General features: G+C 45.7%; 1 protein-coding gene across 1 annotated transcript in view; it reads left to right on the top strand.

Annotated features, from left to right (window-relative positions):
- The window catches only part of LOC118339706 (kalirin-like), a 26101-nt gene that overhangs the window by 12027 nt on the left and 1951 nt on the right, over positions 1–12123 (top strand). Inside the window, 22 exon segments of the mRNA XM_035677404.1 lie at positions 69–109; positions 273–387; positions 3459–3578; positions 3917–3996; positions 4315–4453; positions 4531–4665; positions 4985–5147; positions 5264–5379; positions 5488–5610; positions 5685–5867; positions 5955–6079; positions 6178–6244; positions 6521–6630; positions 6870–6939; positions 7022–7111; positions 7415–7507; positions 8206–8317; positions 8529–8719; positions 8799–8900; positions 9862–10025; positions 11319–11337; positions 11340–11420. Coding sequence (XP_035533297.1) covers positions 69–109; positions 273–387; positions 3459–3578; positions 3917–3996; positions 4315–4453; positions 4531–4665; positions 4985–5147; positions 5264–5379; positions 5488–5610; positions 5685–5867; positions 5955–6079; positions 6178–6244; positions 6521–6630; positions 6870–6939; positions 7022–7111; positions 7415–7507; positions 8206–8317; positions 8529–8719; positions 8799–8900; positions 9862–10025; positions 11319–11337; positions 11340–11420 — 2439 coding nt within the window.

Raw genomic sequence — 12123 nt, 5'->3', positions numbered from 1 at the left:
AACCTGTTTGACCTGGCCCCTGCAGGTGATGTGTACTTGTGCTAAGCCTGTTTGACCGGCCCTGGCAGGTGACGTGTGTGGCTACCCTGTTTGACCTGGGCCACTGCAGGTGAGTGATGGTGCTACACATGATTATTGACCTTGCCCTGCAGCGTGCAGTGTGTGCTACCCTGTTTGACCCGTGGCTAGCTGAGCAGGATGTTCTCCTCAGCCCTGCAGGTTCATGGCCTCCCAGGTGCAGTGTTGCGTGTGATCTGCAATCTGCCCTGCAGTATCTTGCCTGCTTGTCCTGGCAGAAAGGAGGACCCCCGCTTGCAGCCCTCTCCACAACCCATGAGAGGCAGAGATACCTTCCCCTACCCGCTCCGACAGCTCGATACCCTTTCAGTGACACACAACAACACACAGCATGACACCACACACACAGCGCACACCACTTTTAGAACATTGTGGCCTGTTATGGTCGCCCTCAACAAGTACCCTAAAAGAAATTATGTTGTTTTTAATCTCCATTCGTGTGGTGCATTGGATGCTGTGCTGTGTCTCCCCATGAGCAAAATTCATAGGCCTGGTTTCCAATGGGGGACCTCACAGCTGTGATGCTTCAACCGAGAGCAGATTTTCCATGGCATTCCCCCCAATCCCCCTTTCCCCCTCCCCCCAAAATAAATTTACTCCTCGTCTACACCCACCCCATTTCCCCCTAAAATAATCATCAGATGGGGTGGTCCAGGCGAAACGGATAATGTGATTGAGTGGGTGGGTTTTGTGCTCAATAACAGGGGACCGGGGGGGGTCGTTTCTCGTGTAGTTTACTGGAAACTAAGGAGTCAAGGAGACCCTGTATGCTGCACTGTACATATTAAACGATGCTGACTGCTTTCTATTCTAGTTGACACATTTACTATTTCCTATTTATTCCTCCACGGTGGGATAGAGAAACATATTGATCAAATCTGGTAACTGTGGAAACTGCTTCCTGCCAAAGTTTGATGGTGTGTTTGATGGAATATTCAAACCCCCCATCCTAAGGAACGCCAAAAAGGCCCTAGGATAGTACCGCTGCACAGCCTCCAACCAATGGACATCACAAAAACATCAAGAGACCAAACATGGAACAGCATCTTCAACCTTTATCTTGTGCAGCAAGGAGCAGCTGGAGCCATTGCTGACCGAAAGAACAACCTGTCCAAAATCCCCATACAAACGCTCCATGGAAGCCAGCCTCAATTTCAGGAAGCTATTTGGAAACGCAGCTAAAGGTCCTAACCCACTGAGGGCCTCACAAAGAGGACGGACACGGAACGTTGAAGACGTTCGTCTTTTTCTTAACGGGCCAGACGAAGCACTCTTTTACAGCGACTAGGAAACACGAAAACCACACAGAGTGGTACGGTGCCGGAACACTGTTCACGCAAAGTCCCCTCAATGCTTTGAAGCTAAAGGTGCGCGAGACAAAGGATGCTGTCCTTGTTACCTGGAATGCCCTTGGAGACCGGAAGGCATTATGGAAAGCTCATACACTTGCAAGGAGGGGCACTAAAAAAACTTCACCCCAAAGGACCCCCATGAATCACAAGATGCCCGAAAGGATCCTACGGGTCTCCCAATCTGAAGAATCCCCCTGAAAGGATTCTAGAGGCCAGCAACCCAAGGATCTCTGGATGCCCAACCTCCATCTAAGGAGCATTGAAAACACACTGATTGACTCTCATATATCACTGGATTAAAAATTACCCCATCAAGCTTCCAATATGCAGCTAGAAATTATTTGGAAATGCAGCAAAAAAAACTCATCAAGAACCATTGGAAGCTTCCTGAGGGATTCCCGTCCAATAGAAACTTCCCCCATCTGGGCAGTCAATATGATTCAGAGAGGCAGCAGAGATCCCTAAAAGAAACCTGGAACCTATAAAAAAAGACCTATTTGGAAATCCCAGCAATCTGCCGTGGAACCGGTGGACAGGACGTTCCAAAGGACACAATGGTGACGCTCACGTAGAGAGCTTCTTATATGTCATGAAAAAAAAAAAAAAATGTCCGCCTTCCATATGGCGCCATGTGTAGCAATGTCAGACATATTGGGTCATATGGCAGCTCCCTTAAGGTCCTTGGATGCCCACTTAAGAACGCAACCTTGAAGTAAGTGAACAATTAAACAATATTAAATCTAATCCCTGAGACAATCTCTGGAAACCCCTTATCATTAAGTATCCCGGAAGCAGCAGGCAGACGGTATATACATGAACAACACAATCCCTATAGAGGACCACTAGATAACCCCCACCTCAAAGACCCCCAGAATGCACAAAAGATCCTGGAAGTCTCTCAAGGTAAACCAAGATAATTACTGGGATCCCTTCAAGGACCAATTTCAACGCCTTATGGAAAAACACTTCCAAGTGACCACCTTGAAAACCTTGTAACTCCTTCGGAAAAACCAGCGGCCTTTTTCAGGGACCCACTTTCAATTAACCTCTAACCAACCCCTTAATATGGACTTACTCCCATTGAAGGACCCACCAACAAGCTCTATTAAAACGCCAGCAAATCCAATAAAACAAGCTCCCTGGAAGCTCAATGTAGATTCATGTAGCCCCCTAGTTCGCCACTCCCCCTGTGGTGTACCCATGGTAATCAAATCCAGAGTTCCTTTCTTTTCCCGTCCTACTATACTACAGCACTAGCGCCATTATGATTCTATCAATTTCTGAAAAAAATAAGTGTGTATTATTTGCAAATATCACATATAACAATATGGCAGGATGAAGTGCGCCTAGCTCTAATGTTTCTGTTCATCCTGATGACCCCGTCCAGGCCCGTGTTGAAGTGACACAACACTTGGGAGTTAATTTCTTTCATGATCAGACAAATGGGAAAAGGGTGGCGGCGAATGTAATCATATCTTAGCTAATCAATAGGCCAGCCAACCATAATCATCCACAGCAGTAGTATGTAATATAGGTAATTAAACACAGCCATTAGTAGAAGTCCAACTGGGCAGCACCAACAGCCCACAAGCTGTGAATCTTACCTGATGCCTGGACGCCTCAAGTTCATGTAATTTTGCTGAAGGTTCGTTTGAGCTTGTTGGATGGACCTTTAATACGTAAACAGATTCATATTGCTCATAGCCAGCTGCGTAAGATCCAATGTGCGCTGAGAGTAGTTATTCAAATCAATCAAATCAATATCCAAAATCCAATCAATCAATCAATCAAATCAAAGTCTTCCCATAAAGAGACCTGGTTTATTCAATTAAATTATGTGGGCTTATAACGAGACCCAGAGGGATTATGATTCCTCTTTTGCACTAGTGTTTTAGTCCTGATGGAGCGCTGTTTTGGTGCTAGCGTTCTAGCACCGACACACTCACCTGCAGGGCCAGGTAACATCCAGGCACTGCTGCTGCTACAGGGACTGACCTGTCTGTCTGTGTCCACCTGTCTGTGTCGTAGGTGCTGGGTTGGATCTCGGAGGGGGAGGTCATGTTGTCGTCCTGCATGTTGAACTCCAGCTGTTTATCTGAAGCTGAGCAGCTGCAGAGGGAGCACGAGCGCCTCCAGCAGGCCATAGAGGTGACTGCACACACACACAAAAACACACACTAACACAAAAGTGTTTTCGGGCTGTAAGTTAAACCCAAAGTAATTCAGTTCAATTCAGTTTACTATCCTAGAGGACTAAGAACACAGAAAATATTCTTGACTTAAAAAAAAAGAAAATGATTAATTTATTCAATTCATTGACAGCTACATTTTGAGATCTTGTTCGAAAAAAGGAAGATGAAAAAAAGAAATCAATGACCTCCTGTAGAGAGATGTAAAGGTTACCACGGCGACAGGACACCGATGAGGAGTTTATAACTCCTGCTGATTAACGTGAATGAATGTCTGTCCACTCTCTCGCTCTCCAGGCTCTGCTCCACGCGGACTCCCTGCAGAGGACCCATCAGGTGGCTCTGGCTCTGCAGCAGAGAGCGGAGCTGCTGGTCAGGTTAGTGAGCACTGCACCGATTCATTCATCAACATCTGGTTGCACCTGCTCTTTGAAAACACATTGTTATGACTCAGCACTAATGTAAAAGCAGGATTTTACTGTTAGTTATTGTTGTCTTTATGCTAAGCTAGGCTAACCGCGCCCTGACTCTGTAAAACAAACAAGTGTATTTCTCAAAATGTTCATTATTCATTTAACAGTAGCTTAGTTAAGGGCTAATAATCAGATAATAATAAGAGTTCCTTAGCACCTGTTTAACCTGTATTAACACTGCCCCAATCATATGAACTCTGACCTCTGACCTTGCTCCCTCAGGTCAGGTCACTATGATCCAGATGCAGTGAGGTCTTGTGCCCAGACGGTGGCGCTGCACTGGCAGACTCTGATGCTGAGGATTGAAGACAGACTCAAACTGGTCAATGCCTCCGCAGCCTTCTACAGGACATCCCAGCAGGTAGTGCTGTCTGTCTGTCTGTCTGTCCGCTCTCTACCTGTCTGCCTACCTACCTGTCTGACTCGCTCTCTCTCCAGGTGTGCGGGGTGCTGGAGAGCCTGGAGCAGGAGTACCGCAGGGAGGAGGACTGGTGCGGAGGTGGAGACAGGCAGCCGGAGCAACTCATGCCGCTCATCAACAAACACATGGAGCAGAAGGAGGCGTTCCTGAAGGTGAGGAGACCGGGAGAAAGTCTTAAACCCTGTCCCAGAGGGGTCCAATCACAGGGGGTGGTTTCTTTCAACATTTTATAAAACCAAAAACAAAAGAGCAAAAGTGAAATGAAATGATTAAACAGTATATGTCAAATACTTTGAGGTGTCTAATAATTTTTAATGATCTTGTTCAGTTCATATTGTTTGATTGTATTTAGTAGTCTCGGATTGTCTTTGACAGTCCTGAACTGTATAAATATAACCAATAATTCCATTAAAATCAATATTTCGGTGTAATATGATATGGTTCCTAACAGTCTCGTTTCCATGGTGACAGGCCTGCACGCTGGCCAGAAGAAACGCTGAAGTTTTCCTCAAGTACATCCACCGCAACAGCGTCACCATGGCGAACATCTCGGGCCACAGCGTCACCGTGTCCGGGGTAACGGGCGTCACCGAGGTCACCGGGCACTCCAGGGTACCGGAACAGCAGGTCAAAGGTGAGTACAGTACAGTGGGGCCAGTACAGAGCCCTGAGGAACTCCGCTGCTCATTGGTAGTTATTTATTGCTGCACAGTGTTCATTTTACTGATCCAGGTGTGTCTTTGTGTGCAGGTATCCTCAGTGAGCTGCTCCAGAGGGAAAACCGAGTTCTTCATTTCTGGACTCTGAAGAAACGTAGACTGGATCAGTGCCAGCAGTACCTGATGTTCCAGAGCCACGCCCAGCAGGTAGACCGCCCCGCCACTAAACTTCATTACAGGGACAGGTTTTTTTGAATATTTATTTATTTGTATTTTTGTTGAACAGAACAACATTAATGTGTCTTTTTGTTGCAGGCTCTGGATTGGCTGCAGCAGTCAGGTGACCACTACCTGGCCACGCACACGTCGCCGGGGGCAACAGTGGCTGAGACGCAAGAACTGCTGAACCAGCACAGAGAGTTCTGTGTATCCGCCAAGGTGAGCACACACACACACTGACAGACAGGATGCGATCAGTGAAACCGGCACTCACCTGTCTCTCCGCCTCACAGCACACGCAGGAAAAGGTCCACCTGCTTATCCAATTGGCTGAGAGCATGCTGGCTAAAGGCCATGGCCACCGCACAGAGCTCCGCCGCTGCGTTTCCACGGTGGATAAACGCTACCGCGACTTCACTGTCAGGATGGGACAGTACCGCCACCTGCTGGAGACGGCGCTGGGAGGGTGCTCGCAGGTAAGCAGCAAAAAGGCTGCACTTGAATGTGGAAATCTACTATTTGTATGTCCCCCTTCTGAGCGCGCTGTACGGTGTCCCCCTCAGGACAATAAGGACCTGGAGCTGGAGCTCATCCCCAACAGTCTGTCTGACTCCGACCCCGAGGTCAACCTGTCTGACCCCAGCCACCAGGTCAGCGACGAGAAGAGACGCTCCGCCCGCAAGAAAGAGTGAGTACCACGAGTACTACTGATACTGCAGTACTGAATGTACACGCTTTGGTAACGTGTGTGTGTGTGTGTGTGTGTGTGTGTGTGTGTGCTCTCAGGTACATCATGGCTGAGCTCCTTCAGACGGAGAGAGTCTACGTCAGAGATCTGCAGGAGTGTATCGAGGTACCGTAGTACTGTATTTTATACTATTTACCACACAGTATTAGCACTGTGTAATTCTTTTATGTAATGCAGTACTTCATGATACTGGACTGTGTATTAATATAAACAGCGCCCTCTGCTGACAGAACTACACATTTCAACCTGCTGCATTGACAATGAGCTAATTCATGCAGTGAGGTAGAACCCCTGTAGCACATTACAGCACTGTTAGTACACGGTACCATGAAGTATTACATCGTAGTAGGTACCTTTTTCTGACAGAAGTGCTTTTTCCAGACATACCTATGGGAGATGACAAGCGGCTCCGAGGACGTCCCTCCTGGACTCAACAACAAGGACGACATTGTGTTCGGAAACATCCAGGACATCTACGAGTTCCACAACAGGTACTGCGAACTATACTGCAACTATACTGCAAACTATACTGCAAACTTCTGACTATACTGCAAACTATACTGCAAACTATACTGCAAAAGGACATCTATGAACATATGAACAAGTTCTACAACCGGTTTTAAAATATAGATACTGTACTACTACAGTAAGTTCTACAGTTCTACAAAAGCAAACCTCTATAACACTGTACAGTATTCTGTGTAGTAACGCAGTACTTTATGTTTGGCAGTATTTTCCTGAAGGAGCTGGAGAACTACGAACAGCTTCCTGAGGATGTTGGACACTGCTTCGTTACCTGGGTAACCAGTTTGGTTTCATGTCTACCAGCTAAACACCGTAAATAACAAATACTGTGAGTAAAACTTGCTGTCTGTGTCTCAGGCTGATAAGTTCCACATGTACGTGACGTACTGCAGGAACAAACCGGACTCCAGTTTACTGATCCAGCAGCACGGCGCCGGCTTCTTCGAGGTGACAGTTTCCTTTGGTTCTAAATAAATAATCATTGGTTGTGTAACATGAAGCAGTGAATATCCAAATCAACACTTTTATTTTGAAGAACTGCGTCATGCAGCACAGTGAGTAACGGATATCTACGAGTACCACAATAGTTACTGCAAAATATACTGCAATAAGTACTGTACTAAGTAATAACCATGTAATAAGTACTGCAATATGTACTGTAATAAGTAATAAGTACTGCAATATGTGGGCGGGGCTGTACAGTGGAGGGGCGGGTTTATAATTTGTGCCTTTATCACGTTTTGTGTGCAGGAGGTCCAGAGGAGACACGGTCTAACCAACTCTATCTCCTCGGCTCTCATCAAACCGGTTCAGAGGATCACCAAATACCAGCTGCTGCTCAAGGTAGCACTAATGCTAACGAAGAGCTCAGACAGAGTTCGTTTAAACACCTGAAACCTGAACGAGTGTTTGTTCCTTCTGGCTGTTTGGAAAACCCCTCTGAGGGTTCCAGCTTTAGATCCAGAGTCTCATACGGAGCCGGGCCAGACCTGGTCTGTGTGCCCAGAATAACAAATGAAACACATTTTAAGTGTGAAATCTTTGATGTGAGTTGAGCTCAGCTGCAGCGGGAGCCTCAATGTTACGCACAATTAAACTCTTTGTTTTTATCTCAAACTTTTCTCAGAGTTTGTTGTTTTATGTTTTATTATTTTTTACCAATAAATAAAACTAATAAGACTTAATACTAGTTAACCGCTCAATTTCTGTTCACCATTATCCACCATTTTGTGCCAAAAGAAGAGATTTGTCAAAATGAAAGGAAATGTGTTTATGTACTAATTATTCATATATTTATTAACTTTCTTTGTTTTAATCTGAAATATTTGGATTTATAATGCGGATAATAACTATTAAAAAGCATGAATAGTTGTATTTATATACATACTGCATCAAATATACATATATAATATACTATATAACATTTTTATTAAAAACCTGCATTATAATATTTCCTTTTAAATAAACATTCAGTGAGTAATAAAGAATCATTGATTATATGTCTCTCAGTAACGGACTGATAAAGGTTTGTGTATTCGTAGGAGCTGCTGGCGTGCTGCGAGGAGGGGAAGGGCGAGATAAAAGAAGGCCTGGACGTGATGCTGAGCGTCCCGAAGAGAGCGAACGATGCTATGCACGTTAGCATGCTGGAAGGTAACAAACACAGATTATTTTAACACCACTGATGAAAAGTGTAAAGCGGTTAGATTTTACTGTGAAGCAGCTGAAGATCTTTCATCGTGCTCTTATTGTGGAGCACCCACACGGCTTTTAAGGAGCTCGATAATGTTTACTGTCTTTTATTGTGAAGCAGCTGAATGATGAGTGATGATGATGTTAAACCTGTGGTTGCTGTCCCCGTCAGGTCTGGACGAGGGTCTGGAGGTGCAGGGCGAGCTCCTCCTCCAGGACTCCTTCCTGGTTTGGGAGCCAAAGTCTCTGATCAGGAAGGGGCGGGACCGACACCTCTTCCTGTTCGAGCTGTCACTCATCTTCAGCAAGGAGATCAAAGACTCGTCCGGACGAACCAAATACCTGTACAAGAGCCGGCTGAGGGTAACACAGACGTGGACACGGAGGTTAATCTGAATAATAATGAAAGAGATGAAGTGTTAATGTTTGCTTTCTCTCTCAGACCTCAGAGCTCGGCGTCACGGAGCACATCGAGGGGGATCCCTGTAAGTTCGCTCTGTGGGTCGGACGAACGCCGACGTCCGACAACAAGACGGTCCTGAAGGTACGTCTGATGAGCGTTTACCCGCCGTGCAGGTGTTTGACGGCGTGCTGAGGCTCACCTGTCCTTCCTCACCTGTCCTTCCTGACTGTGCCTTCCTCAACTGTCCTTCCTCCACCCTGTCCTTCCTCACTGTCCTTCCTCACGTGTCCTTTCCTCACCTGTCCTTCCTCACTGTCCTTCCTCACCTGTCCTCCTCACCCCTGTTCTTCTCACCTTCCTCACGCTGTCCTTCCACGGCCCCCCCGCCGTCCTCCGTCTAATCACCTGTCGCTTCTCACCTGTCCTTCCTGACTGTCCTTCCCTCACTGTCCTTCCTCACCCGTCCTTCCCCTCCACCCCATCCTTCTCACCCGGTCCTTCCTCACCCGTCCTTCCTCACTGTCCCTTCCTCACCCTGATCGTTCCCTCACCCCGTCCTTGACCTCAAACCTGTCTTCTCACCTGTCCTTCCTGACTGTCGCTTCCCTCACTGTCTTCCCTCACTGTCCTTCTCCACCGTCTTCCTCCACCCGTCTTCCTCCCACCCTGTCCTTCCTCACTGGTCTTCCCCTCACCTGCCTTACCTCACCTGTCTTCCTCCCCCTGTCCTTCTCACCTTCCTCACTGTCCTTCCTGCTTTCCTTCCTCACTGTCCTTCCTCCACCTGTCTTCCTCACCTGTCCTTCTCACCTGTCCTTCCTCCCCACCTTACCTCACTTGTCTTCCATCACGTCCCTTCCTCAACTGTCCCTTCCCTCACCTTCCCTCACTGTCCTTCTCACCTGTCGCTTCCTCACTTGTTCCTTCACTTCCACCTGTCCTTCCTCAAACTGTCCTGTCCTCCAGCTGTCCTTCCTCACCCATCCTTCCTCACCCATGCCTTCCTCCACCATCCTTCTCCACACCGTCCTTCCCTCCACTGTCCTTCTCACCTGTCTTCCTCACCTGTCCTTCCTCACCTGTCCTTCCTCACTGTCCTCAGGCGTCGTCGCTGGAGCTGAAGCAGGAGTGGGTCCGCAGCATTCGACAGGTGATCCAGGAGAGGCGGGGCCACCTGCGGGGGGCGCTGAGGGAGCCCATCCCCCTCCCCAAGACGCCGAACCCCACCCTGGGTCGACAGCGCAGCATCAGCCGCAGGTCAGCGCAGTTAACACGACCTCTGACCTTTGAGCCTCTGTGTACCAAACTCCATTCAGAAATCACTCATTTTAAGGCCACTTGATAGATTAATACTGATTATTGTTTATTTCTGATCAATTCATCCACTTCAGTCAAAGTGAGCAGACACAATGAGCACCAATAAGCAACCTGAATGTCTGAACCTGAGGAGGAAACTATTTGCACCAGTGCAGATGGCTTTAATGGATCTTTATTTACTTTGTTAGAGCCCTTCAGCTGTGCAAATTCCCTTCATATATTATAACTGATTCATCTATTAAATACCACTAAGTTTGGGGAGAGCCTCTGAATGTGCACCTTAATATAAAATGTTTCTTTTAAGGTCCAATAAAGACATAACTTTAATGGTATTCTGTTAATTAATAGGTTGTTAACCCTTTAAAAAACATTTCATTATTGCAGAAAACCGATTGAAAACCTTTACTATGTCACATTTCATTAATTTAGCCAGAATATTGAGTAGAAATACTATAAATTGTCATTAATCTGCAGCTGAAACATATTTGTGAGTCTTTCTATAAACCGAACTCCTTTAATCTGATTATTAACGGAATTGTTGAATATTAATAATTAACGTGTAGATTAACAGAAAAGTCATTAAAACAGGGATGTTTCAAATATTAAGAAATATATTGTTTATGCTGTTAAAGAAAACGAATATTAAATATGTAGGATCCCTAATTATTATAATAATAATTATGAATTATTTTTCATAATCCAAATCCTAGTAGCATTTTATATCTCAACAACACTAAAGTAACAGGTGTGTGCCTCGCCGAATCTAATTGAATGTTTTGTTTAGAAGTTTTAAAGGCTCCAGTGTGTCACACTGAGGAGGGATCTATTGTCAGAAAGGTAATAACATATAATAATATTCATATATCTATACACATAATATAACTTCACTTAGTACGTTTCATTAGTGTATAATCAGCTGAATATGATGATCCGTTGGTTTACCAACTAGATCGCTGCAGCAGCTGTCCTTTGAAGACTAACTGCAGGAAAGGTGTGTAAAAACAGATGATTTGGATGATTATTATCAGATTATTTCCTGTCAAATAATTGATCAGATTATAGCTTTATTGATATTTTAATAGGCGACCCCTAGTGGTTGGCAGAGATAATTCAATGACACTGAAAAGTAAATGAGTCACATTGAAACCAGGAAACTGACAAACACTCTGTCTGTCTGTCTGTCTGTCTGTCTGTCTGTCTGTCTGTCTGTCCTGTCTGTCCTGTGCGTCAGGGAAGAACCAGCGAGGACGGCAGACAGTCTTGGGTGATGCCAGCAAGTCAGCCCGAACAACCGTCCCATCGGCCTCCCGAACATCGCAGAACACCGCCGAACGCCGACAAAAGGTGACACACACACCACACAACACCACCACACCACACACACACACACCCACCAGCTGAGGGGGTGTGTCAACACCAGTCTAATGACAAATCACCACTGGGCTACATCTGGCTGGGTGTGTGTGTGAGTGAGTGAGTGACTGAGTGTGTGTGTGAGGGAGTTTCCTCTGGCTTTCTTGTACTCACATTCTTCCTAGCAAACCTTCCACTAGTTTCTGCTCTCCTGACAAGGTACGTTTGATTTCTCTCTTTACCTGCTTGGTAGTTCTAGCTGAGGGTGGGGTCAGGTGACCCTCTGGACCCTCTGAACCACTGTGGTGCTGTTTGTATAGTAAATGTAGTTGAGAGCTGTAACCTGGAACGTTCTTACTCCTTTGGTTGTGGAAATTTTCTAAGAATTGGTTAAATGTTAAATTAAATTTAGGATCATTTTTTATTTAAATAATGTTTGAATATTAAATAAAGGTCTGTTTTCATTCACTATATCAGCGCCATATTGGTTACAGGGTACACGCTCTTTATCAATAAATCCTTTTCCCAGGAACTTTTCCCAGGACTTTTATCTTGAGAATCCAGGAACACCACAAGCCCGGTTAATGTAGGGCCCGATGCTACCCCAACATTTTTGTTCATTAGATTGATTTCCTTAGGTGTTTCCTTGACTGGAGAACCTGGAAAATGATTTCTTAAAAAGATAATACATTCA

The sequence above is a fragment of the Morone saxatilis genome, unplaced genomic scaffold, assembly GCF_004916995.1.
Source record: "Morone saxatilis isolate NCDOM2014 unplaced genomic scaffold, NCSU_SB_2.0 Contig6, whole genome shotgun sequence".
NCBI classification, from domain to species: domain Eukaryota; kingdom Metazoa; phylum Chordata; class Actinopteri; family Moronidae; genus Morone; species Morone saxatilis.
This window is presented reverse-complemented; position numbering and strand designations above follow the sequence as displayed.